The sequence below is a fragment of the Anabrus simplex genome, chromosome 1 (assembly GCF_040414725.1).
Source record: "Anabrus simplex isolate iqAnaSimp1 chromosome 1, ASM4041472v1, whole genome shotgun sequence".
Lineage (NCBI taxonomy): Eukaryota > Metazoa > Arthropoda > Insecta > Orthoptera > Tettigoniidae > Anabrus > Anabrus simplex.
In genome coordinates, this window is record NC_090265.1 from 952,535,731 (window position 1) to 952,559,545 (window position 23,815).

At 37.9% G+C, this 23,815-nt stretch overlaps 1 protein-coding gene across 11 annotated transcripts in view; it reads right to left on the reverse strand.

The window, feature by feature from the left end:
• The window catches only part of EndoA (endophilin-A), a 732,000-nt gene that overhangs the window by 11,438 nt on the left and 696,747 nt on the right, over positions 1-23,815 (reverse strand). For all 11 annotated transcript variants that reach the window (XM_067136725.2, XM_067136721.2, XM_067136723.2 and 8 more), the window contains one exon: positions 5,226-5,344. In XM_067136725.2, the coding sequence (XP_066992826.1) occupies positions 5,226-5,344 (119 nt within the window). The remainder of the gene's footprint in view (positions 1-5,225; positions 5,345-23,815) is intronic.

The window sequence follows — 23,815 nt, forward strand, 5'->3', positions numbered from 1 at the left end:
GCAGCCCCGTTGAATTATCTTAGGCGGAAAGATGTTAAGTTCACTTGGGGTAGTGCCCAACAGGAAGCATTCTCTTCGTTGAAAGTTGCCCTGACAAATGCCCCAGTGTTGGCGATTCCAGATTTTGAGAAGCGTTTCATTGTTCAAACTGATGCCTCTGGGCGAGCTATTGCTGGTGTTCTCCTACAGGAACATGAAAATGGGCGAAGGCCTGTAGCGTATGTATCTAGGCTTCTCAGCAATTTGGAGAGTAAATACTCCATTTACGAACTGGAATCTCTAGCTGTATTATTTGCCCTGGAGAAGTTTAGGCCCTTCATTGAACATGTAAACTTCGACCTAGAGACCAACAATCAGGCTCTGTCATGGATATTAAATAGGCCCAAGAGAACCGGAAGAATAACCAGATGGGCACTTCGTATCTCATCCTTCAATTTCAATGTTCGGCACATCCGAGGTTCTGAGAATGTCATTGCTGACAGCTTAAGTAGAATGTTTGATGGGAATTGTGAGGCTGACGTGAAGCCTGTCGAGGATGAACTTCTAGTTAACACCGTTGGTGTTAGTGCCATACTTACTGACCTTCCTCTGTTGAACCACGAATTTGGTGATCATCAAAGGTCTGATCCAGAGTTGAAAAGCATCATTGACTCAATTAATAGTGGTACCGAAGTTAAACCTTACTCCTTATCTAAGGGTGTTCTCTGTTGCAAGGGTCGGAAGGACGGTAACTTCAAAATCGTTGTCCCAAAGGTTCTAGTACCAGTCATCTTTAGATATTATCATTGCTCTCCCATTGGTGGTCATCTAGGAACCTATAAAACACGCCAGAAAATCAGGCAGTTCTTCATTTGGAAGAAGATGGACCATGACATTAGAACCATGATTAAATCCTGCAAATCCTGTGGCATTAGTAAACCTAACTTAAATAACAAGGTTGGATTGTTGTCATCGTCACAAGCCTCACGCCCAATGGAAAGGGTATTCATCGACCACGTAGGACCATTTCCCCGTTCCCCTCTGGGAAACACGCATATCTTTGTATGTATCGATGCTTTTTCTAGGTTTTGTTGGATTTTTCCCACAAGATCCACTAATTCCCGTACTTCTATTAGCTGCTTAAATTCGATCTTTGCATCCTTTGGTCCTCCCAAGTTTCTGGTTTCCGACAATGCCAGTTCTTTCACCAGTAATTTATTCAAGAAGTACCTGTTTGACTTGTGTATTTCCCACGTAACTACCACTCCATATTACCCGAACCCTTCCTATGCCGAAAGGTTGAACAAAAATCTACGGTCTGCATTGATCGCTTACCATCATGACAACCAATCCAAGTGGGCTGGGTGTGTCTTCAACATTAGATATCATCAGACATGCAAGTCGCCTATAGGCCGTCTACTACGGAAAGACTTGTACCAGGTTTGCCCGGAGGCCATACACCATCATTATTATTATTATTATTATTATTATTATTATTATTATTATTACCATCATCATCTGAAAAACTATCAGATGGGAAAACAGTGACAATAGTGAGCAACAGCTGATCAAAGTTTGCAATGAAAAGCACACAATTTATTTATTTTAATTTTTTTTTACAAGTTATTTTACATTGCACTGACACAGATAGGTCTTACAGCGACGATGGGATAGGAAAGTGGTAGGAATGGGAAAGAAGTGGCCGTGATCCTAATTAACGTACAGCCCCAACTAGCATTTGCCTGGTTTGAAAATGGGAAACCACGGAAATCCATTTTCAGGGCTGCCGACAGTGGGGTATGAACCCACTATCTCCTGAATACTGGATACTGGCCACACTTAACTGACTGCAGCTATCGAGCTTGGTCACAGAATTTATAAACCAGCTGTTTCCTGTCACCAAACGAAATATTGTTTAACAAACGTCAAGGTAATTGGTCAGAGCAATTCCTAGTTTGTTTGTAAAATCTATAGGGAGTTGTTGGTTTTTTTCCCCCAAGATGCTTTATGTTGCACTGACACAGATGGGTCTTATGGTGACGCTGGAACAGAAAAAGGCTAGGAGTGGTAAGGAAGCATCTGGAGCCTTAATTAAGGTACAGCTCCAGAATTTGCCTGGTGTGAAAATGGGAAACCACAGAAAACCATCTTCAGGGCTCGCGAATACTGCATACTGGCCGAACTTAAGCGACTGCAGTTATCAAGCTCGGTACTCTCCATAGGGAGTACAAAATTAAACAATTCATTCATCAAGCATGCAATCTTATGAACTCTCAAAGGATCACTTTGAATTCTGAAAAATTAATTGTAAGTCACTCTATAAGAAATGGATAATTTTATATTTAGAAAAATATTTCTTATGTTAATTTTTAAATTTAAATATCTTTAATTTCTGTATCCCAATTTTTAATTTTTTTTTAGTACTGGTATGCTTAGGACATTGCAGCCTGACCTAGAGGAAGTAGAATTTAGAGGAAAATAATAATAAAATTTGTGGACAGTTGATCTAGCAAGCACTTCAAAAATTCAAGAATCTCAGTAAGTGGGTCTTCAATGCACTTGTTGAAACAGACATGACGCATGTCTGGGTGTTCCCTCTTCTCAGCTATCCTGGATCAGAAAAGTTTTACTTTTGAACAGAATATTGACACGAGACAAAAATTGATATTATTCAATAACCATTGCCAATCTACATAGTGGCTAAATGCCAACAGGGTCCCAAAATGTGTCTAAACTTGGATCTTCATTTGAGGAAAATAATAGCGACTATTTGGTATTGTACAGTAGGTGTTATTTACGACTAGCTGTAATACCTGCTGTTGACGGGACAATCATATAGAATGTGCAAAGTCATCAACTCCCCAGTTAATTTTACGCCAATATTCAGGCATGCTGTTTTACTCGGAATGCAGCAGTAATGATATAGATGTTGATTCCCATAGGGAATCTGAAATATTTGTTCCGAATGAGTAAATTTATAATACCAATATAAATGGTCCGCTATTGGACATTATAAATTATCCAGCCTAGCACACGGGGGGCGAAATGCTGACAACCAGGAATGAGTTAGCTGGAAAATTTATTATGTCCAATAGCGGACCATTTATATTGGTATTATGCAGCAGTAATCCCATCTGTTGGAAATGAGTGACAGCAGAAGAGACAAAGCACATCACAACAAATAATGGTCAATGTAATGTTATTGTAGATCAGTTTTGTGAGCTTTCGATATTGTAGGCTTTCCGACTCTGTAATATTAGGGCACCTGATGTAAAATGAGTCCTTCCTTCTTTCAAGACTCCCTCTTGTCTTATTTTTCAAGCAATCATTCCTTTACAATTTTTCTCATTTTATGTCCATCTTCACAGCATGGAAAACCACGCAGGTTTACACTTTCAGACAATCATGACAAAAACTATCACCAGTTAACAGGATTAAACAGTATTTCCATGTTAGCAATGCTTGCCATTGATATGGACTAAGCAAAATAACTTTATGTAATACTTCTGATGGGACCAATGACATAGGTATTTAAAAATTAATTTTAGGCACCTTACCCTAAACTACCATTTCGACCAGCGTGAATAAAAATTATTTACAGCCTAGATTGTAGTGCCTCATTCCCCGGCTTTACATACCAATTTTCATTAAATTCTCTTCAGCCATTTTCTCATGAAAACACACACACACACACACACACACACACGCAGAGAGAGAGAGAGAGAGATAATGGAAAATTAAAAAGTGGATTTCTTTGTTACTATGGATATGACCAATGCAGAAATACCATTACGGTATTTTTAAACTCTGAGAAATGTACAGAATGCTTATTTTTTATTTATACACTTAGGGTAGATTCTTTCTTAAAACGTAAGCAACCTTGACTGGTCAGAAGAGAATTAGTTATACTGCTTCATGCCAAAGCGGGACCGTATGTGTCAAGAACAACTGTCCAAAACTGCACAACTTACACTATATCCATCAGTCATCAAACCTCTTCCCATTCGATTACCATATTAAAATCAATTTTTAATGGGGAATCAGTTCAATAATGAAGCAGCCATGAAAAATGCTAAAGAGGGACTTTTTTATGTCCAGACAGTCAGATGTCTATGCTATGGGGCATTAATGCACTTAAAGACAAAGCAGGAAAACCGCTTTATGTCCATTTTTGGTGAAAATGAGCGGTGATGTCATCTGATAGCTTAGAACAAACATTATCATATGCCTAAAGCACGGAATGGAAAGATCCTAGGCATACAAAAACTACCTTACAAGTTAGCTACCACAGGGAAGAATTATTCATGTCCACCTAAAATTGTAGACAAATGATTAATATAACTGGCAAAAATGCATGCAGACCAGTTCAGTACAGTAGCCCCCAAGTGTATTATACATACAGTATAATGTCTGTGTACAGCAACTGATAACACCATAAGATGTGGAGGGCCCTCAAACCCCTGCCCCTGAAATTGCTCCCTTAAGGGAAAAAATTACACCACTTGGGGCACAGACCTCGCAGAAAATGAGAGGCAGTGACACCATCCCTGTTCAATGCGCGGGCTATCTATGCCCAATTAGAGGCAATTCACATGATTTCTACAGTAAACCATTGCCTATTTCCAATGCTATGTACAATGATCAACAGCATCTGAAGAAATATCTCCTACACTCCCAAACACAGGCCTCTTACAGTAACCTCACAGCTGCTGAAAGCATTCGGGAGTTGTATGAAGACAAATTTTTGGATTATGTTTCAGATTAAGTGGATGGAAATGGTGAAGCTCAGTGCAGGTGACATCATTTTTTGGACAGTTTTGTATTCAAGTAGCATAAATATGCTTATTTTCTAGTCATTACTAAACAGATACATTTTGTACATCAAATTATGTTATATGAGTCTTTGATGAACACTAAAAGCTGTGTACAGTTGAACGAATCTTAATTATTTGATGTTTACTTAAGTTTTCTCAGTTTTTAATATCAATTCAGTTTGTTATTCATTTCAATTCATTTTTAATTCTATTAATTTGTTTTATTTAATTATTAATTAATTAATTAATTAATTCTAAAAGGACACTGTCCAGCTTTATCCTTTATACTTCTTAAACCCAGGATTCCAAGTCAGAATATATTCACGAATAAATTACATGAAAACTATGTAGAAAACAGATTAAATACCCCATCGCCATAGACCTATCTGTGTCGGTATAACAAAAGCAATTGTAAAAATATAAATTAAATACCTTGAATCCCAATTCTCCAGGATTCTCAGGCTCGAAGTCATAAAGAGCTGTGCAGCATGGATTCTTGTTTGGAGGAGGTCCCCGAGCTGGAGATCTCATGGGAGATGGCAGAGGTGATGCTGGAAACACAATAGAAGCACTTTGTCAACACCCACATACAAAAAAAAAAAAAATTAATGTAACATCAGTATAAACGTTTTAGTAATGTATCATAACATGCATGTTAATAGAAGCTGCTTCCGTCATATCACTATCAACATATCACCTCTCCACGTAAAAGAAGGAATTACAAAAAAATTAGCACCAAGTTACATAATATTATATACATACTATGATGTATAATATAAGACATCATTTCTAACTTAGCAGTTTGGCACTGTTTAGTCATCGGGAGCACTGTTGCTTTTAACCAGTCAGTTGCAGCTTGAGAGATTAATAACAGCAGGTTAATTACCAGACACATTGGATTCTAGTTTTTAGCTAGTACACTAATGTGCACAACATTTTTAAAAATTTCTGTAATGACACTTTCATAACCAGACCTAAAATGGTGTAGAAGTTAAGGGAAGGCGACGACGACGACACTATGTTTAACGTCTTTTCTGTTGCAATAGATTTTAAGGGAGTGTCTGAATTTTGTTTTTCACTAAACTTAGTACTTTTCTTCTCTCTGATTATGTTAAATGTTAAATGCCACTTAAATTGATTCAATTACACTGTTACTCCTGTTTACATTAAACTACAAAACACAAAAAATAGTTAATTTTTTGACAAAGTCTTAATTTTGGTACCTCATCCAATGTTGTCCAAGGCAAATGGACACATTACTGGGTCTCAAATATGGTCAATACCATTAATGAAAACTTCAGGTACAGATTGGTATGGGGTTGTTTCAAAGCCTATGAAGTTCTGAAGAATATTTCAAGATCCTTAATATGGACATACTCGTATTTTGAAATACACTCAAGAAACATCATCATCTGTTCTTGAATGTAACACAAGCTTAACGTTACAGTACTGTATACTATCTATCTTCACAGTGTATCTTAAGACGACAGCTATGATCACATCAACATGGGAAGGAGTTAGAAGTCAATTACATGACTCTGTTGTTCGAATTAAACCCTAATCAAAGTTGTAAATAAAACTCAGTATCCACTTATAATGAAAGGTAGACTCTGAATTGAAGTTCTTCTAATTATTGATTTACGTAAGTAACAAACGTAATTCATTTTTACTACTGTTATATCAGGTAAAATAGGAACTGCAGTATATTAAGAAAAATAGGTTAATTGAAATACAAATTTTACATAGTAAAAATATGTTAATAGAGTAGAAGACTATTCCTTTTCTACAGTTTTAAAATTAAGATATTATTCCAGTAAGAATTATTAAAATTTAAAGCCTGGTTTCAGAGCATGATCTATATACATAAAAATATCTACTGACTGACTGACTGGTTCATCATCTGATCATCGCCAAGCCAAAACTACTGAACATAAAGAAATGCAATTTTGGGGATACATTTATATTACAGTGTAGGTGCTTACTAAGGGAGAATTTTTGGATACTCTGTCCGGAGGTGCCAACCTTTGAAGTGGGTTTTCAGTAATAACCCCTCGCCGCCCCTCAGAACATTTTCGGGTCAAATCCAAAGTATCCTCCTACCTTCTCGATAATGACACTACCTTTGCCCTTTCTGACAGCAATCCATTCTAGAGTATTTCATATTACACCTTAAAATTTGCACATTACCGGTTAGTTCTGTCATAAAATATTCTTTGTAACTTGTTTCACACCCAACAGCTGCTTTTCAGAGTGGATTTTCTTGAATCATCCATCCCCCTCTGATGGCATTTTCGCCTTCAGAACCATAAGCGATTCCAGTGCAATGTGCTTAATGTAGGCTTGAATTCCCTCTGATTTTTCCTAGCAACAGTGAAAACCCTTTCTGTGTTACTGTAAAGTACACTTAATACTGCAAATACAACATTACTTAAGGTTTTATAAGTACAGAAAAGCAGAGTGAAGCTCTTTCAATGACAATGAATTTCACTATGCTCATGGGTAGCAAAGGGCAGTAATGTCGATCGAAGTATCATTGCCAACTCACAAGCGTAGAAACGAGGAGGGTTGAGCAGTAATGCTCAAAAAAATTAATGTTTCTTCCTTTCCTTTTCTTTCCCCGTAGAAAACTATTTGTTCGTGGACCGGGCGAGTTGGCCGTGCGCGTAGAGGCGCGCGGCTGTGAGCTTGCATCCGGGAGATAGTAGGTTCGAATCCCACTATCGGCAGCCCTGAAAATGGTTTTCCGTGGTTTCCCATTTTCACACCAGGCAAATGCTGGGGCTGTACCTTAATTAAGGCCACGGCCGCTTCCTTCCAACTCCTAGGCCTTTCCCATCCCATCGTCGCCATAAGACCTATCTGTGTCGGTGCGACGTAAAGCCCCTAGCAAAAAAAAAAAAAAAAAAAAAAATTTGTTCGTGATATTGTCGTTTTCGTAATATTTTCCCCTTTGACCGTAATGCCGTAATCGTGAAGTGAAATCCATAATAATTACGGATAATCTGTAACAGTTGGCACCTCTGCTCTGTCGCTAAGGGGGTGAAAAGGGGATGAATTACTTAAATGAGTATATCTGTATCTCAAAAACTAACAGTTTACATTGGTATTTTTAATCTCCTTTAAAAAGAAACAAGTGTTTTTGTTCTGGAAAAGGACTGGAAAAGGGGTTGAGTTCTTTTTATGGGCATATATTAATCTCAAAACTGAAGATCTTACACACATGAAAGCTGGTATTTGGAATCTCCTTTAGAAATGAAGGAACTGTACTTATTTTTGTTTGTTTGAAACTCCACTTTGAGGGAGGGAGGGGGGTAAAATCCCAAAGACTGAAGATGTTACAGACATGAAAATTTGCATTTGGGATCTCCTTTAAAAATAAATAAGCACTTTTTTTTTTTTTTTTAGAAAATCCATTTAGGGGTTGGAAAGGACTGAAAAAGAAAAAGATGTTCAATTCTTTTAATGAAGATGTTACAGATGATAAAACTGATATTTGGAATCTCCTTTAAAAATTAAAACCAGGTTTTTTTGTTTTTGGAAAATCCACTTGGCAGCAGGGTGCAGAAGTGGGGGGGATGAAAAGAAGTGAAGAAGGAGTTGAATTCTTTCTATGAGGATACTTATATCTAAAAAGTTGAAGATGTTACAGACGTGAAAATTGGTATTTGGAATCTCCTTCAAAAATAAAGAAACACACATTTTTTTGTTTTCAGAAAATCTGCTTGATGGGGGGTGAAAAAAAGGGATGAAATTTTAAAAAGAATATATCTACAATATATCTCAAAAACTGAACATGTTACAGACATGAAAACTAGTTTTTGGAATCTCCTTTAAAAATAATTAATAATGTTATTTGCTTTACGTCCCACTAACTACTTTTTAAGGTCTTCGGAGACGCCGAGGTGCCGGAATTTAGTCCCGCAGGAGTTCTTTTATGTGCCAGTAAATCTACCGACACGGGGCTGTCGTATTTGAGCACCTTCAAATACCACCGGACTGAGCCAGGATCGAACCTGCCAAGTTGGGGTTAAAAGGCCAGCGCCTTAACCGTCTGAGCCACTCAGCCCGGCTCCTTTAAAAATAAAGAAACTACTTTTTGTTTTTGAAAAAAAAAACCACTTGGGGGAGGGGGAAGTGAAAAAGGAGTTGAATTCTTTTTATGAGAATACTTATCCAATTCCATTCAATTAATGGAAGTTCTGTCAGAGAAAAGGCTCATTACAAGTTCCATTTTGCACCCAGAAAAGAAAAGTATCACATTACCATAGTGATTCACAAGAAAACAACACAATTACACAATAAACATGCTTCATACAGAATGTAAGAGATGATTATATAAATCTGGAACTTCCTCCATTTCACCATTTCTAAAGAATCTGTGACACAAAATACACAAAGCATAAATACATTGATACAGAATTTAATACCACTGCACGAGAGGAAAATGTGTCAATTCAAGGATCCCCACTCCTGATTATTCACACACTTTATGGGATACAACAATAAAAACGATTTAAAAAATGAAAATAAGCATGGTTTAAATGTTTCACACAAGTAACCTTTTTCCAAACAAGAATAGAAAAGAAAACCAGCGTGCACACATCCAAACATAAGGAACAGCATCACAAAAAGGACACATCAAAGAAATATCAGTATGGAAAATTCCCTATCACTAAACCTGGGACACCTCAACATATCACAGCAGTATTAAAGCTTAAGTGGAACAAGGATAGAAAATATACTCCAAGGAAACAGTTAGGATTTATTGAGTCAATGCAAGGGTAAATAATTGATCATTGCAAAGCAATCATTCATTCTAAAACACAGTCATACAAAATGTAAAGAACTACAGAACCAATTAATCATTAGAGAACTCAGTCTTGTCCTTGAGTGTCAAAATGAATATCCCAAAGCAATAGAAACCAGTTGATAAGGATTCTGAGCCACAATTATTTTCAGTTTACTGTTAATGTCTTGTCATTTTTGGTCACAGCCAACTACCTTTGACAGAACTCACAAAAATCTAAAATATGCAGCTGCAGGAAGTTAATGTACCAAAATAAGAATCAAATAGTACATCACTGGAAATTCTAACAGCATATTATTTGTGTTCCTAATCACACTAATGAGAAAAAAAAACAAAACTTGAGGCACTTTTGTGTGAGAACCAACATGTCCTCAAATGACTTAATGGATACTACCAGTGAATAATCCAGCTCTGCAGCTAACTGGTTTTCATGCTGGCCTTTGGTCCAAGAGGTTTTGACTCCCAGGCAGGTAGGAGATTTTAACATTCATTGGTTATTTCCTCTGGATAGGGCCCAATCTTTATAGATGTGCAGATAACCAATGGGCATCAACTTTGAAGACCAGCAACAGTCCTCTCCGAGGCCACACACCATTATCATTTACCAATAAATAGAGAAGAAAAGATGGCATACGGCAGTGTGAAAATGTGAAACAACTTGGGTATGATACTGATTTAATGTATTTTTGCTTGTAAACCCATAATATATTGAGGAAGAGATCAGATAACTGTAAAGGAAAAGTGTTAAGTACTAGCTATCATGTCCCACATGACAGTCTATAGTGTGTCCTTGATCTCTGATGGAGGGTTGGATTAGTTCCCAAAAAGTAGCCAACTAAGAAGTTCAACTCGGTCCTGCCTTGCAAACCATTCTAGAACTAATTATGACTTGTAGACTGGAGACTGGTCCTGCTGGAAATAAAATATATTTGGAATAAAGCACCAGTAGAAGGTATGATAATGGTTTCTTGTTCACTAGAATGTGTTTGCTGTATATTGCCCACTAATGAGCGTGCGGTCCATCTGGTCTTTTTTTATATTATGGGCAACATTCTTAGCACATTTGTACTCATTTATCACCAGTGTACAACAGATACATGATAGGACACTAACTCTCAACTCTGAAAAATCACAAAGTACACACACACCCTCATTTACTGAAAAAAAAAAAAACAACAACTTTTTGGGAAGGTTACAAAACATGAATCACAGTGCATGTTCTACCTGGCAAACTCAAGTTAATAATCCCTATCCTCATCAATGAGCCTTTCATTATAATCAGCCTCATTTAAACATCTAAGGACAGTTCGAGGGCTGTCGGGTAATTATGTAGTCTATTTTACCTCCATGATGGCCAAAGTTCATCTTTGGTTTTTTATTTTTGCTATTGGCTTTACGTCACACCGACATTGATATGTCTTATGGCGACGATGGAAGAGGAAAGGGCTAGGACTGGGAAGGAAGTGGCCGTGGGCTTAATTAAGGTACAGCCCCAGCATTTGCCTGGTGTGAAAATGGGAAACCATGGAAAACCATCTTCAGGGCTGCCGACAGTGGGGTTCGAACCCACTATCTCCCGAATACTGGATACTGGCCGCACTAGCGACTGCAGCTATCGAGCTCGGTCATCTTTGTTTAAGAAAACACCTTCTACACATATGAGACACCATGATGAGTCTAGTTTTCTTAGAATACCTGATATATCATGTGGCTGTATTCTGAGGCATACTGTATCATCAGCCTGCTTCTTAAGACAGATAAACCTGGTGCATCAACAACGGTAACAACTCTCTCCCAAATCACCTGCTCAAAGTAGACCATTATGCCATCTCTATAGAATGAACAGTTGTTCACATTGCCAGTCAACTTATGTTATGTAGATTCAGAGGGGGGGAAATATAAATGAATATAACATCATTGTTTTCTCCTCATACTCCTGTCAAGAGTAAGGAAAAGAAAAAGAGCATATTCAAACTCATGACACATCAACTGTACACCCACCACCATAGCAATTATGATGCTGTGATACTTCTCAAGACATCCTTTAAGTTTCACATTATTCTCAACTGCAGCTCCTCATTTTGCTCATAATTAAGGAAATCAACAGCCTACCTCACATTTTAAATTCTTCATAAACTGTAGTTTTCTTGGGAATGCAGATTTGGTGACTGAGGGAAATAGGAAATACAAGTGAGATCATATAGGCGAGTGTAACAGTTGTCTTCAATGGGTTCTTAGAGAGCTGACAAGATCAATTCTAAAATCACAAACTCTGTCATAATGCTGGCACATGAGATCTACCAAAGCTCTTTGTTACTGAAGAATCTGGTGGCCATTTCTTCTCTGGTTTTCTCGTTCTTTTCTACGATCTCTTTTACCAGAGTCATGCCTTTATTGCTGTTGTTCAAAATGTTGTGGGCCCTGGTGGATAATATGTTGCCACATCACCTGATCAGATGCTACATCCTCCTAGTTGCTGATGTCAGTCTGGCATTTCCTTTTATCAGATTTTAGAATGTCCTTGCATCACCTCTATTGTCCTCCTTGATTGTGTTTCCATCCCTCAATTTAAAATAATTATTTGCTTTGGAAGGACCGAGTGGAGTGGCACGCTATGGCTATTGAGCCAACCGCTGCACTCGGAATGCGAGTGGGTTCGAACCCTAGCGATGACTGTCTTGAGAATGATTTTCTGTGATTTCCTATTTTCATTTCCAGGCAAATGCCAGGAGAGTTCCTATTTATAAATCACAGCTGATTCCTTCCACCTCCTTACTGAATTTCGTTCACCATCAATCATTTCAGCTGAAGTTGGCATCAGGAAGGGCATCTGGCTGTAAAAACATGCCATATAATTTTATCTCACCTGATTCCCAACCCTGTATCAAGAAATGGGACTTATGGGTAGACACAGACTTGCTTTGGAAGTCAAGTGTTTGTTCGATGGCAAAGCTATTTTACTCTAAGAATTCCTCTAAGACAGAAGGGTATTTTCCCAACATTTTAAGTGTCTTAAGAAAGTAGTCCGAGTCTTGCATTCATAATAGCAACTGTGCAGACTGTACCGGCATTCCTGATGTCTTCCCCCACTCAACTCACAAGGTCAGTGCACGTGCAACCGTCGTGCTGGCAGCCCTTGTTTTTGAGCTCTTGATGTCAGTTCATGAATGTTACGATATCATACCGATGGTGTAACTATTTTATGTAGTGTTGTGTTTCAGTTTTAGTTTTACTCTTATATCAAATGTTTGTTGTTGTTGACACAGTGGGTTGAAAATTAGTGCCATATATTAAGTGCAACTTTTACTTGGTTTTGTCAAGTTTTATGCAGTTTTTGCTATACTGTTTGATTTTTAAAAAAATAGCTTTGTCACCATCGGAGATTAACAAACTTTTAAATGATGAGAGTTTTAATACAGACGAAGATGAAGGAGATAGTGGAAGTGAGTCAGAAAATAACATTTTAGCATACTTCATCCTCAGATGATGAATTTTGTGAACAATTGAAGAGAAAACATTGTGGTCATTCAACAAATGAAAAGTATTCAATGTATGCATCAGGAGTGGTTGGCCCACACAATGGTATTACACAAGTTCTTCACACCCCTGGTAGTTGTGGGACAAAATCTGTTACAACTGATCTGCTGAATCAAGTACTACTACTACTACTACTACTACTACTACTACTACTACTACTACTACTACTACTACTGATTCTTCAAGATCTGTAAGCTTGATTCTACAATGAACAACAAAAATAATCAAAGGAAAAAATAGTTATTCCTGGACTAAAAGTCCTCCAACCATAAGTACAAGAAATGCCCCTAGAAATATTGTAAAATATCTGACAACAACCTAAAGGTAGAGGTAAAGATATTCTAACCCCTTTGGATGCGTTTCAGTTGTTCTTTACTGACACTATGGTAAACTTAATCGTTACTCATACAAATGAAGAAATAGTGAGAAAACAAGCCAACTACAAAACAATTCAGTTTTCAAACAATCAAACCTCTCCCACAGAGATAAAGGAACTCTTGGGCATTCTTATATTCTCTGCTCTCCACAAGGACAATAGCATAAATGCAGTAATAATGTTTGATGCTTCTGTAGGTGATAATGTTTATAGAGTGAAAAGTGATTCCAATTTTGATTAGATTGTCTCAAATTCGATGACAAAAGTACCCGAGCTGAGAGAGTAGCGATGGATCACTTCGCACCTATAAGGGACCTTTGGGAAGCTTTCATGAAATCATACATAGACAACTATGAGGCTGACCCATATCTCACCAATGATGAGCAGCTGCTTGAATTTAGAGGCAGATCTGCATTCAAAATGCATATGCCTAAAAAGCTAGTGAAGTATGGTTTAACAATTGTTATGACTTGTGATGCTGGTTCTAAGTACATGTTGGTTGCTGAGCCATACTTAGGGAAAGGAAACACAACTGTCAAAGGTTCTATTTTCTACTACTATGTGAAAAAGTCAATGGCTCCATTTCATGGATCGAACCACAACCTTAAAATGGATAACTGGTTGACATCTGTTCCGTTGGCTGATGAATTGCTTAGGGATCTTTACAAGCTGACACTTTTAGGAATGATCCGCTTAAACAAACCAGAGATACCTTTGAGTATGAGATCGACAAAGAATAGGGACATTGATGGTTCAAAATACCTTTTCAGCAACACAACACCACTTCTATCGCATGAGGCTAAGAAAAACAAGGTAGTATGGCTTATTTCCACAATGCACCAAGAAAAGGGAGTGAATCAAGATGGCAAACTAGTTATGATTGACCACTACAAAGGAGGAGTAGATACTCTTGATCAAATGGTTTCAGTCAGATCGTGCACAAATAAAACAAAAAGATGGCTACTCTGTATTTTTTATGACTTGTGACATTGGAGGAGTTAACTCACTTATAATTTTGAACAGGGTCTTGAGTTCTAGAAAAGAACAAACCATAACAAGAACATCTTTTTTTTAATTAGTTGTAACAGCAGTTGGTTTTTTCATGGCTAGAACAGCGCTTGGCGATCAGAAATCTTCCAGGGAGCTAAAAAGTATGGTCCTCAGTGTTCTTGGCTGAAAAGAAGCAGCAGATCCAGTTCTTCCTAGGGTGGATATAAAAAGAACAACTTGTAAGATACACCCCGCTGAAAAGCGAAGAATGAGAGCCAACTACTGCAGCAAGTGCAATACTGCGTTCTACGCAGAGCACCGCGGGGAAGTCTGCGAAAACTGTAGTGCCTGAATCAACTGCAGCATCATCAAAACATCACATCACTGCAAGTAAGTATTTTTTTGAGCTAATATAAAAACATTTTGATCATTAGCACTCTGTATTAACATACAATTAATTTTTTAAATAGGTATAGTATTTTCAATTTTTTTTTAAATTTTCAGGCGGACCTAATTGCTAGGTGATGACTACTAAACAATGTTTGACATTGTACCTCAGTAAACGTTTCTTTTATATTAAATGAAATTTCAGCTCCTAAAAGTATGTAAAATAAAAATATGTTCTACAAGTTTTGATTTTATATTTCCGTTTCACCAAAAGAGATAAATTCTCAAGATCGTAAAAAAATACATCATACCAATTACGTAAGTATCATACCATTCCAGGTATAAGCAGATGACCAAATCTTGCATGAGCACATTTGAGGCAATACCATATTTCAGTATCTATGTTAGCATCTGTCAAGAGATTGGTACCAAAGCAAGTAGCATCTGGGTCTCACTCTCCGTGAGGACAAACTTTTCTCAGCCACTCAAATTTTCAGTCGAGAAATCTACATTTTCTATAGGAGAGTGAATACTGAATAACATGGCTTGCCATACTATGATTCCAGGCATTTGTCTTGTGTTGCAATACAAGAATCTCATATTTCGTTTGCTCTGTATTGACTGTATAGCAAAAGATATATATATATAACCTGCTTTATACGTAACTCTGTTCTACGTAATTCGTATTTGTACGTCATTTCCTTTAGGTTCTGGCAAAAAATAATTTAAAAGCGTGTTAATTAAACCTTATTTATACGTAATCCGTTTATACGTAATTTGCTGTTATACGTATTAAGTGCCACTAAAATATAACTGAGTTTTACGTAATTGTAATGAGAATGTGCTTTTTAAAAAGAAACTACTGTGTTTACGAAGTTCCCTCTTTGTCGGCGTAGGCAGAAATAGAGCGATTGGGTTTCGGTGCTGAAACAGAACAGAGAGTTTCGCCGAGTGACATTGTTGACCCTTACTTACTGGCGGCTTAACAAAGACGAGCCCCCTTCGCTCCTTCTCTACCTTCGTCGTTTTTAACACGCCGCCAAAGATTAAGGTACATTGTAAGCAGAATGGGCGGTTTCGGTGCGTAAACAAAAGAAAATACAGTAAATTTGTTTGAATATGAGAATTTCTTTCGTGGGAACAACGGAGAATAAAATTTCCACGATGCCGGTATCTGATGTTTACTGTTGAACAGTAGTTGCTTTTGATTAGTCATGGGGAACAGAAAAGGGAAAAGTTATACGAGAAGTGGATGCTAATCCACACAAAACGAAAACTGAAATCGCTTCAGACTTAGGCATTGCTTATACCACGCTATGTACAGTCATCAGTAAAAGAAACGCTATTTTGGATGAGTTCTTAAAACTGGGTTCAAAATCAGCAAAGCGCAGCTGTCAGCAAGAAGGATGGTACGTAGATTTGGAGAAAGCACTTTTCACATGGTTCCAGCAAAAACGGGCTGCAGCTCTACCAATTAGTGCAGACATGCTGAAGGCAAAGGCGATAGAGTTAGCCAAAATGATGATTATCACTGCTGCTTTCAAGGCTTCATTGGGATGGTTGCAAGGATTTAAATATCGTCATGGAATTACAGGGAGAACAATTTGCGGTGACTCAAAATCTGCAGACGACGTCACGGTGCAACACTGGAAAGAGGAGGTTCTGCCGGGTATCGTAAGCGATTATCAGCCTCCAAACATCTACAACTGTGATGAGACCGGCCTATTCTACAATCTCCTTCCTAATAAGACATTAGCTGAAAAAGGTGACTCATGCCACGGAGAGAAGAAAAATAAAATTCATGTAACAGTACTTCTCGCCACCAATGCAGGTGGATCTGACAAACCTCCTCCACTTGTGATAAGAAAATCGAAGAATCCGAGGTGTCTTAAGGTTGCGAAAACAAAACCTAAGGAAGTTGAATCCAATGGAATAGTGGTTGAAAAAACTGGACATTAAAATGAAAAAGAAACAGAAGAAGATCCTTCATTTTATGGATCGATGTGCAGTACATCCACCTCAAATCGTTCTGGAGAATATCCGAATGGAATTTTTCCCTCCTAACTGTACCAGCGTTCCACAACCGCCTGATTTGGGCATCATTGCAAATTTCAAAGTGCATTATAGAAAAATGCTGGTTCAACATTTAATAACACTGAGTGATGCAGGAAATGAACCTCTCTCCATTAATTTGCTCCAAGCCATGAACTTTATTTCGGCTGCCTGGAAGCAGGCGTCATCCTCCACAATCAGCAACCATTCCTGCAAAATTGGTATCTACCAATAGGTAGGTGTGCTACGTACAAACTGATGAGCCCAGCCTAGCACACGAGGGCAAAACGCTGGCAACCAGGAATGAGTTAGCTGGAAAATTTATAATGTCCAATAACGGACCATTTATATTGGTATTATAAATTTACTCATTCGGAACAAATATTTCCGATTCCCTATGGGAATCAACATCTATATCATCTGATGGCCAGGCAGGCATCAAGTTTTGATAATGGGACAAAGTGTCTCATAGTGCATTGGCACTGCCGGTGGCTACAATTAGCCTACGCAGTGGCCTCCACGGTATGCACTAGCCAGCGTCTTGGTAGGTGTGCTAGGTACCAACTGATGAGCCCAGCCTAGCACACGAGGGCGAAATGCTGGCAACCAGGAATGAGTTAGCTGGAAAATTTATAATGTCCAATAACGGACCATTTATATTGGTATTATAAATTTACTCATTCGGAACAAATATTTCCGATTCCCTATGGGAATCAACATCTATATCAAACTGGTATCTTACGAGAAGAGGCTGCCTCTAAATATGATGTGATTATGGGGACGAAGTTTTGTCTGGTAATGAGCTAACGGTGGGTGTATAAAAAATAGAATTCGATACTTTTGTGCATTTCGATGACAATCTGGCTGTATGTGGAGAACTACCGGATGAAGAAATTATTGCTGATGTATGCCAACAACGCGGCGGTGATGGACCAGCTACAAGCGATAGTGACATTGGAGATGGAGATAACGACTTGAATCTTGACACCTGAACTGAGTGAAGTATTAAAGTGCAATTGAAGTGTGTAGGCGTTCCATCAGTGCGAAAAGTTGAAGTGAAAATGCTTTGAATGCATTACCAAGTTTGCTAAAGGAGGTTTATATTCTTAATGCAAGAAAAGTAAAACAAGCCAAACTATCTAATTTCTTTAAGGCCGGGCCAAGTTCAAAATAATATTTTCTGTCTTAATGTATTTATTATTTGCAAGGATTTACACATGTAGGTTTATTCCATTGGTTTTTCAGTAAATATGCAATGTATTGCGTAAGTCTGATTTCTAAGTAATTCTGAGTTACAAGTAGTTGTTTCTCTTCCCCTTGATATACGTATAAGTCAGGTTCAACTGTATATATATATGTGAATAAACCCATTAAGACAATGCAAAGTACTTAGAGGCATGCATTTGCTTTCCTCTGTGCCCATATTTCTTTCATTCTTTTACTGTGGGCTTCCTGCATGTTCTAATATCACTGTGAATATTTATGTATTGTTTGATTTCCTGTCTGCCTTTATGTTGGTATTGTCCATTGGTGAGTTTCATGCCTAGAATTTTTCTTATGATTTTGCATTCCTTTTTCTCAGTGTTTTCAATGTCTGCTTTCCTGTTCAAAATTAGTGTTTCTGATCCATAAAGGCATTCTGGTTTACTGTATTGTCTCAGTTTTGTATGCTTGAAGATACATTTTCGTTATAGATTTTTTGGATTAGTCGATGTGTGGTTTCCATCTTTTGGCATCTAATTTCATTGGCTTTTGTTTCGAGTCCATTTTACTGAACTGTCTTACCAAGCACTTATTGTGAAACTCATTTAATTTTGCCATATTTTGTTTCAATGAATTTTGGTGCATGTTTGTAGCAGGTCATGAATTCTGTCTTTTCAAAAGATATCTGAAGGCTGACTCTTTTTCCGCAATTTCTTTCAGGAGTTCAATCTGATTTTGGGCTGTTGAAATGTCTCGGGTTAGTATTGCTAGGTCATCCACAAATGCTATGCCATCTATTGCTAGTTTTCCTCTGCTTAAAGTGATTTGGTTGGTGAATTTTGAGGACCAATTTCCGTTTACACCATTCCTGTATTGCTTCTTCCAGGACGCAGTTGAAGAGTAAGGCCAAGAGTCCATCTTCTTGTCTTACTCCAGTTTTGATTTCAAAAGGATCTGAGGATTCCCCCATTAATTTAACCATGGACTTCGTGTCTTTCAGTGTCTGTTTTATGACTGAAAGTGTTTTCATATCCAAAGCTTGTTCTTTCAATATTTGAAAGAGTGAATTGCAATCCACTGAATCATAGCCTTTTTTGAAATCAACAAATGTGCAGACTAAATTTTTGCTACAAATTCTCTGATGTCTTAGGATTAGCTTTAGGTTCAAGATTTGCTCTGGACATGATTGGCCTGGTCTGAATCCTGTCTGATATTATTTAATTGGTCCATCTTAGTCAATAAAAGTACGTCTTAAAAGAAAAATTAAGACAAGTTCACATTTTTCTTTTAAGACACACTTGTATTCTTTTATTTGTCTTGTGTATCATTATGCTGAAGGTGTCACAAAACTAATTGATGCTGTAAACACAAATGACTAACATTAGCTCTAAAACCAAATTTGCACTCATCATCACTACGGCAGGGTGAAAAAATTACAAGAAGTGGGCTACATGATGAAGTGGCAGAAAAAATTTGTCTAACAGCCCCTAATATTGTAGCCCAGCTTCAAGCATGTGATTGCAGGTGGTTAGACGGTCCCTGGTTCGACGTCACTACTAGTCTCTTCTGTGGTCACTGTAGGTTTGCAATGTTTACTAGTAAGATGTGGCAGTAGTACCAGCTGTATATAACTAAACATGTATATGCATTTTCCTCCCTCCTAAGGGACCAACATCGATGCCCTACTGACACTTCTTATCCAAGGTATTGAGCAGTTTTCCAGTATGATCATCTAGCCTCATAAAAATCCACTATACAGCCTCATTCAAATTCCATTAAAACTGCACAATGTGTTACTATACTATGCCAACACTATTTGACATAACCAGCAGTGTAACGAATGTGATATGGGGTCCACCTGCCAAAGTAAAATTTCGGGCCCCCTCAAATACAATGTAAAACCTATGAATAATTTAAAATAAATTTGAATACAGAAAGCAGATATAATGCAATATACTTTAAAGTTATATAAACAAAGGGATTATTTATTATTGTAATATTATTAAAAATAATGCTTAAATAAGATTTTATTTGACTGCCTCCGTGGTTTAACAACTAAGATGCTGAACTGACAGCCATGAACCACTTAGATGTTTGTATGTAACTTAATTGGTTTCATTTTTTAGCAACTACAGAACTATATTCTGTAACTGATACCAAAGTCTCGGTTACAATAACTTATTCAATTAAAATGCAGAAAAATACACAAACAAAATTAAATAAAAAAATTGTTCAAATAAAGTTTGAAAAATATCAAACCACACAACCGATAAGCTTATTATTAACTTCACGCAGAGCGAGCTCATTCAAAACTGGATTAACTCATTGCTACTACACAAACTTCTTACTGGCATTATACACTGTTGTTAAATAAATGTGTAACAAAAGTTAAATACAGTAAAACCTTGTTAATTCGAAGTTGTTGGGACTAAAAAATTGGACTTCGAATTACGTGATTTCGAATTAACCACCATTTGCAATTCAGAAGTACCAACCCTTGCCGCGTTACAAAATATTCTAAGGCCCGTTACTGCATGCAGTTAACCTTGATTCACAGTTTATACCTTTCCAATGCCATGAAAAAAAGAACTATTTCCAAAATGTATCCAAGAAGGTGCATTTGCAGTATTCAAATAATGCACTTGGATATCTCACTGGCAAACATAACCTCACGCAACGAAAGAAAGAAAAAAGCACGATTCAAAGATGAGGAGAAATCTATGCTGGCTCCCATGTGCAAGTGCTTTATTCATTGGATTACTATACTGTATGCATTTTAGATGCCTTGTATTTACACCGAAAGTACCCGATGCCCTTAAAATCGAACTTTCCTATGACTCTATCCCTGTACGATTTCCCGCCATGGCACTTCTCTCGTACTTCAGAAATGTAAACACTTGCCGCATCACAAAGTATTCTAAGACCCATTAATACATGCAATCACCTCGATTCACAGTTTAAACCTTTCATATGCCATGGAAAAAACTATTTCAGAAATGTATTCAACAAGGTGCATTTACAATATTCAAATAATGCACTTGGATAAATCACCGACAAACATAACCTCATGCAATGAAAGGAAAAAAAAAATTCAAAGACGAGGATAAATTATGCTGGTTCCCCTGTGCAAATGCATTATTTTTCGGATTTCTGTACTGTATGCATTTTTAGATGCTTTGTACTGGCATGGAAAGTGCCCAACGCCCTTAAAACATTGTGGCTTATGGAATTTTCCTTTGACGAGGGGATAAAGTTTCTCGCTTCCATGTGCATTGCAACGCACTACTAATACAACGACCCCTCTCCCCCACCCTTGTATGATTCTCCGGCTGGCACTTTCTCCTTTAAAACCATAAGACCGTTTGGGGTCGCATTAAAATAAAGAATTGCAGTTTCATCTACAAATTAATGTACAGAAGACACAAGACTTGAAAATTTGCCTATGCAGGGTGGAAATGCAACAAAAGGCGCCTTTCATGTACGAGAAGTGTTCAAGGATTACTTCACTTCAGAGGCTGGATCTGTTCCATGGCAAGAAGAGAGAATCAATAGGCTACATGATGGAATGTTACCTAAGATGGTGATATAGGCCTACTGGGAGCGATACGTGTAAAAATATTGTGTGTGCGCTATTTGTAAGATTTGGTGTTCGGTGCCTACGAATTTTATTATATGAGTCACGTTTTTTCGTCAACTGTCGGCATCGCCAGAGTTCGCGGATTCTGTTTTTCCGTACACTGCCTGTTGCGTGATATTACGACGTTCCTTAAAAGGTTGAATACAAAAGAATTCCGATTTCATTCAACTTAGCAATCATGAAGCGCGCTGTAGACCCACCGAAGTGAGTGTAAGTGCGGAAAGCTCCACGTTCCGGAACACGCATTCTATTATGACGCGGATAAATTTCGAGTTGAAATTACTCTGTAACATCCTATTGTTTTAAAATGTAAAGGCAGTTTCGAATTAAAAGTCTGAATTTCAGTAATGGGGCCGACATTGCACTTCGAATTACGAATTATCCGTATTTCGAATTAAACAATTTAAATAACATGCAAAACTGTATCTCATGTTTCCGGGAACGAGAGGTTCTTCGAATTAGGCAGGATTTTGAATTAACCGATTTCGAATTATCGAGGTTCTACTGTATAGCAATTGAGGCTTTCACGGCCAGCGCTACAAATCGTGTCATCGTTTTTCAGGCTTGCAGGCCGGGGTCCAGGAGCAAGTGATTGTCCCGTCGTTTCACTGAAGACAGCGTTTGGCATTGTAAAGAGTTCTGACCGACTTCGATAGCAGTGAAGCTCTCAGTGGAATGAAGTGGTGTTGTGATTCCACCTCATTATATAGTGCAGGCTACAGTACGCTGCTCGCCTATTGGTCTGTCATACTTGGGGGGCAGTCGCTGATTGGGTGTTCTTCAGCCAATGATTGAATCATTAAGGAGCCCGATGAACATCGATCTGGCTTGGCAGAGACAGGCAACTAATCATCTATTGCTTTTTCTCTTCTGCCTTGGCCATCGTATCTTTCCGAATTTAATATTTTCAGCACTGGAACCAGGCTTTGTTTACCCATTCAGATTCCTCCTTACGGTTGAAGCTGTTGGTGTGCTTCATAATTTCAATGGCTTCCCTCCGTAGCCGGGCATGATAAGACATAGAGTTGACAGTACTTTGGTGTCACTGTACTGTACGTCACGGCCTGCTAGCAGCGAGTGTTCAACGACTGATGATCTATCTGCTTGTCCCAGCTGGCTATGTCTGTTGTGCTCCTTTAATCGTGTGGCGATGCTGTGTTTTGTAGTGCCTATGTACATCTGGCGGCAGCTGCACGGGATCTTGTAGACACCTGCTGTGGAGAGAGGATGGTGCTTATCTTTGGCAGACCTCAGTAGTTCCTGAATTTTCTTCGTTGGCCTATAAATGGTTTGTACTCCATGGGAGTTAAATGTTCTGCAAAATTTGTGTATAATACTATCACAGGTGCACTACACATCTAGACATTATCGTTTCCTAACTAAAATGTGATATTTTGGTATCAAATTTCATTGCTGGAATTATTTTTAAATTATTTGGTGCAGATATTTTCTCAAGGACGTGTCACAGTGTTGTGAGAAATAGCAAAGGCAAGTAATTTTTTACGGCTGTACTGTGTTACACTCAGCACAGTAAACTGCTGCTGGATGCAACCAAGTCGTAATTCCTCAACGTAAAAAACATAAAAATAAAAAAAATAAGAAACCTATTTCGACTGATACTACAAAACCGTCCAGACCATTTCCGTGCAGAGTGACATTAGGGTAGCATACATTATCTTTATTATTTTGCGAGGACCCTGCGAGGCCCCTTAAAGAACCGGACCTGCCTGCAATGCAGGCCCTGCAGGCCTTAACGTTATACCCTTGGACATAACATCAAAGCACAGTACTTACAGTGCAGGAAATCACAATCTACTTCCTCTGCAGCTGCTGATCCTAAATAGACAATATTTGATTTCTGATTCTTATAAAGTCCTGTGATATTCATTAACTCATACACTCTAGAGTTGGCACATACCAGTTCCTTAAAGGCACTTTAATTTTTATTTTCTGTTAACATATTTCAACTGATACTTCATTCAGTAACAACTATTTTTAAAATATGACCACACTGATTAAAATCAATTTATCAA